The sequence below is a fragment of the Bos taurus genome, unplaced genomic scaffold, assembly GCF_002263795.3.
Source record: "Bos taurus isolate L1 Dominette 01449 registration number 42190680 breed Hereford unplaced genomic scaffold, ARS-UCD2.0 ScbfJmS_892_Leftover_ScbfJmS_927, whole genome shotgun sequence".
Classification (NCBI taxonomy): Eukaryota; Metazoa; Chordata; class Mammalia; order Artiodactyla; family Bovidae; genus Bos; species Bos taurus.
This window is the reverse complement of record NW_020192291.1, coordinates 228,003-232,606: the sequence shown is the minus strand read 5'-3', so window position 1 is coordinate 232,606 and position 4,604 is coordinate 228,003. Positions and strand designations below refer to the sequence as shown.

General features: G+C 47.5%; 1 protein-coding gene across 1 annotated transcript; it reads left to right on the top strand.

Annotated features, from left to right (window-relative positions):
• Window positions 1-377: 377 nt before the first annotated feature.
• On the top strand, window positions 378-2,814 carry LOC520372 (melanoma-associated antigen B5-like). Its single transcript, XM_024989314.2, has 2 exons — window positions 378-741; window positions 1,622-2,814. Exon 2 carries the CDS (start codon window positions 1,632-1,634, stop codon window positions 2,685-2,687), a length of 1,056 nt encoding a protein of 351 aa, XP_024845082.1. The 5' UTR covers window positions 378-741; window positions 1,622-1,631; the 3' UTR covers window positions 2,688-2,814.
• The last annotated feature ends 1,790 nt before the right edge of the window (window positions 2,815-4,604 follow it).

The window sequence follows — 4,604 nt, the reverse complement described above, 5'->3', positions numbered from 1 at the left end:
GTGGCTTTCTCAAGAAGGCTTTCACAGAAGAGACAGGAGTCAAGGTAAAGACAATGAGGAACTGAAGTCACAGAGAGACTGGCCTGTGTCGGCTCTCAGAAGGCCAAGACAGGGCTGCCAGGCTGCACATTCCCTCACTTCTTTTCAGGGCTTGCAAGGACATGGTCTTTGGTCTACATGGGTCACCTTAGGTTGAAAGAAAGAGGAAATCCAGAGTCCCCCAGGAGTCAAGGTGAGGCACCTGAGTGAGGGCATACCCCTACACTGAACACAGAGGGCCCCAAGAAGCCTGAATCCTGATGTCATCCCTGAAGGCACAGGTAGGAGTAGTCTAGTGTGGCATTCCCAGACTTTCCCTCTCTGACACCACAGGGATTGAGGACCTTAGTCTGAGTAGAGCTCCCTTATGTAAACAGAGAAAGGAGCCCCAAATGCTGCCAGGAGTCCAGCTTTGGACTTACACAACCCCCTGACCTCAGAACTCTGAGGAAACCACACAGAACCCTGCCCTTCCTGGCATCCCTAGGATACCTGCTCATTGTTGACATGACATGCACATTTCCTTCTATGATGTCACAAGAGGGGTTGGGACATGGTCCAAGGGGTATAGCCTAGGGCCAGCAGTGGGATTATTTCCAGGTTTTCCAGAAACCAACTGAATACCCTGAAGACTTAGGGAACCACCCAGCCCATAACCATATGATTCATCTCATCCTCTGCACCTCAGAAGACCAAGGACAGGTATGGACAAATGAGGAGAATCTTACTTTCTCTTAGGGGTCTCACAGAGATGCTTGCCCTACTATAAGAAAGTATAGTAGTAGAAGGGGTGGACCTAATTGGAAGGTAGGGTAGAATTTCAGGCCAAAACAGAGGTCAAAGCAAGGACTGAGGGATCATCTACCAATGAAAAGAAGTGATAACGAAACCAGCCCTGTTCCTTGTAGCCCTTGAAATACCAGGGCAGAGCTATCAAGCTGAAGTTCCATCAACATTTATTTACATCAGGTGTGTAGGAGGTGAACCCCTTAGTATGAAGGTGCAAATACTATTCCAAGAAAGGGGTGGGGACACCAGGATCTATGGGGAACCAAAGGAAGCACTCTTAATTCATGTTGAGGACTCCAGAGGCCAGGACAGAAAACTTCCCACTGAGCACTCAGTACTGGGTGATATCTACTAACTGGGGTGATAAGCTGAGGACCTCTTCACTTCTCAGAAATCACAGGGAAAACTGTGATGACAACAACAGGACAGCAGAGGGAATGGGTCTTATGACTGGCCACTAGTTGGGTGGTGGTCTTGAATGTGAAATAACAGATGCCTCTGTGTAGGAGACTACCAGCCCCTTCTGTCACCCTAGTGTGCCTGAGGCAGGGGTAGCAGGATGAAGCCTAAAGATCACTCTAATTTTCTTCAATATGTTTCCCAAAGGACAGGCTGATTAGGAGAATAGTAACCCTGGGGTTTTTCAGAACAGTGCCCTCAAGAACACCACAAATGTAGCCTTCCTGATAACCAAGGTGGTATTTCCCTGCTGCGGCTGCACACTGAACCTTCGTCTTCGTGTGGACCCTTATCACCTGCCCTCCTACTCACACTTCTAATCATTGTCCCCCAGCTCAGGCATCATGCCTCGGCGTCAGAATCATAAGCTCTGCATCCGTGAGAAATGCCACCAGGCCCGATATGAGCTCCAGAGTCACAGGGGTGTTCAGCCCGCTGCAGTAATGGAAGAGCTTCCCTCTACCTCTTCTCATTTAGAAGATAATTCACAGAGCTCCTCAGCTACTGTGTCAAATAGCACTTTCCAGGGGTCTTCGGAAGCCCCATCTACTACCAGCACTTTTTCAACTACTTCTGACACAACATCTGATGAAGAAGATACCAGTCAAGATGAGGAAGATTCACGTTCCTCCGATGTCTCATCTTCTACTGAGAACACCTACAGTGATACTCTGAACAGCATGACAAGTTTGTTGGAAGAGTTCCTTCTGCATAAATACAAAATGAAGCAGCCCATCATGAAGGAAGACATGCTGATGATTATCCACCCAAAATACCATAACCGATTTGCCGAGATTCTCAAGACAGCCTCTGAACACATCGAGGCTGTCTTTGCAGTTGACTTGAAGGAAGTTGATTCAACCATCCACTCCTATGACCTTGTCAGCAAACTGAACCTGCCCAACAATGGGAGAGTGTGGGATGGTAGGGGCTTACCTAAGACTGGTCTCTTGATGACAGTTCTGGGTGTGATCTTCATGAAGGGCAACTGTGCTGCTGAGGAAGACATCTGGAAGTTCTTGAATATGATGCGAGTATATGCTGGGAGAAAACACTTCATCTACGGAGAGCCCAGGAAGCTCATCACCAAAGACTTTGTGACGATGAAGTACCTGGAGTACCGCCAAGTTGCCAACAGCGATCCTCCATGTTATGAGTTCCTGTGGGGCCCACGAGCCCATGTGGAAACCAGCAAAATGAAAGTCTTGGAATTTTTGGCAAAAGTCAATGATACGGTCCCCGGTGCCTTCTCATCACAATATGAAGAAGCTTTGCGAGATGAGGAAGAGAGAGCTCGAGCCACAGTTCCAGCCAGGCCTGGCACCACTCTCACTTCCAGGCATGTTCCATGGCCAGGTCCAGCTGCTTCTCCTACCCCTACTGAAGACCAAGACTTTTAAAAAATCATCCAGATAAGAAAATTTGACATCAAAATAGGGACCTTTGCCGAAATGGGAAGCAATCCCACAATAATATTGCTGGGACAATGGAATGAAAAAATAAAATGCAAAAAATTTCAAAACATGATCAATCTTGATTGTTCTCCATCTTTTCTGTCTTCTGTTTTATAAAATTAATTTATACCTCGATATGCTTCGTGAAAAATGCAGGAGGTATTAAACCTTAACAAGTTAGACCTCTTACTGTCTTCATTTTTTCAGCCTCTGCTCTTTGAAAGGCTCTATGCTAGTTCTCGTGAGGCTAAGATCAAGACCTAGCCTATGCCCAAACAACTTTAGAAACTAGGAGCTGCAATCACATAAGCAAGATCTTGAGATAGCTTTTAGGAATGACAGGCAAGTAAAAAAGACTATCCAGGAGGAAATCTCTACCTGGGCTAACGTACTGATTTGTTAGGCTTTCCACAACAAAACCCCACAGAATCGGTGGCTGAAACAACGGAAATTTATTTTCTCAGAGTTCTAGAGGCTGCAAGTCCAAGATGAGGGCTGGTTTACCCTGAGGCCACTCCCCTTGGCTGCCAGGTGGCTACCCTCTTCACTTGGCATTCCTTTTGAGGGCATATATCCCTGGTGCCTCCTTTTTTGTCTCCATTCGGTCTCGTGTTCTCTTCATTCTTCCTTCTTTAGTACGCTCAACACCAGTGGCTGGGGAATGTAAGGTGGCGGAAGGCCCCTTAAGACGATCAGCCTGGTGGACAGGTTGGTCTGGTTGATGTAAGAGATGAGGGATGATCGTATCTTTAGGCGATGTCGACTCAGGTGCGGGGCGGAAGTGAGGCGATGTTAAGGGTGATTGCGCCGGGGCACGGTGTGAACAGTGATGGCAGGGTGGAGCGGAGCGGAGCTCCGTCTCATAGGTGCCGTCCCGACTCATAAGTATTTTTGGGGCGCACGGACGTGCTCGATGGGCACGGAAGTGGTACCGTTTCTCTGAGCTCATTGGAAATAAAAGTACCTCGCCGCATCTGCAAGTGCGTTTCGAGTGATTCATAGCTTGGGTGTAGGATTGGGGGGCCACGGAAGGAAAAAGGGAGCGAAGTGCAAGAAGGATGAAGGTGATGAGATGGCTTGGATGGCTCATCAATGACCGATTGTGATTTTGGAGGAACGGTCGCGGCGGGAGCGTGTGCGGTGAGTCGAGTGATAACTGTGTGCGGGACGGTTGAGCTTGACTTTTGTTTATGCTCATAACTGTTCACGGACTGGGTTTGAGTTGATGTGTTGTGGGTTCTTCATTATTTACGTTAGTAACATTGATTTGTGCTGGAACAGTGGAGGCCTGGGTGCTGTGGATTCAAATGGGGTCACAAAAGAGTTGGGACCACAGCAACTGAGAGACTGACCTGTACTGAACTGAATGACTTTCATTTTAACACATACCATCGTTTTAAAGACTTATTTCGTTGGTTTAACTACGAGGTTGGCATTCTGAAGTACTTCTGAGTTATGCCTTCAAGTATGGCATGTGAGGGGGACACATTTCGGCCTAAGCCGAGATAGACAATCTATCGGTGTCTCCTGCTCTTATCTCATGCAGGAGATTCCAGTGCACAGGATTGGTATGCTACAACACATCGTTGCTGCAGGGAGTTTTCTGAGATGTAGTGTGTGAACTCCCTTTTGAGGTGGTGTAGGGAGGGAGGATGAATTCGACTGCGCCTGTTATGCGCTTCTTAGAATATCTTGTGGTTAGGCTAACTAGTAAACTTGCACAAGACGGGGGTAACGAGAAAAAGCACGAATTGCAACGTTCACTGTGCACAGAGGTGTCGATAGAAATGGGACCCGTAAGAAGTGGGCAAAGCAGGCAGCATTTTTTATTGTTTTAGAGCAACGAAAACAATGATGTTGTTG

Coding starts and splice junctions, on each gene's coding strand:
- LOC520372 (XM_024989314.2), top strand. CDS start 1,632: ATGCCTCGGCGTCAGAATCATAAGCTCTGCATCCGTGAGAAATGCCAC.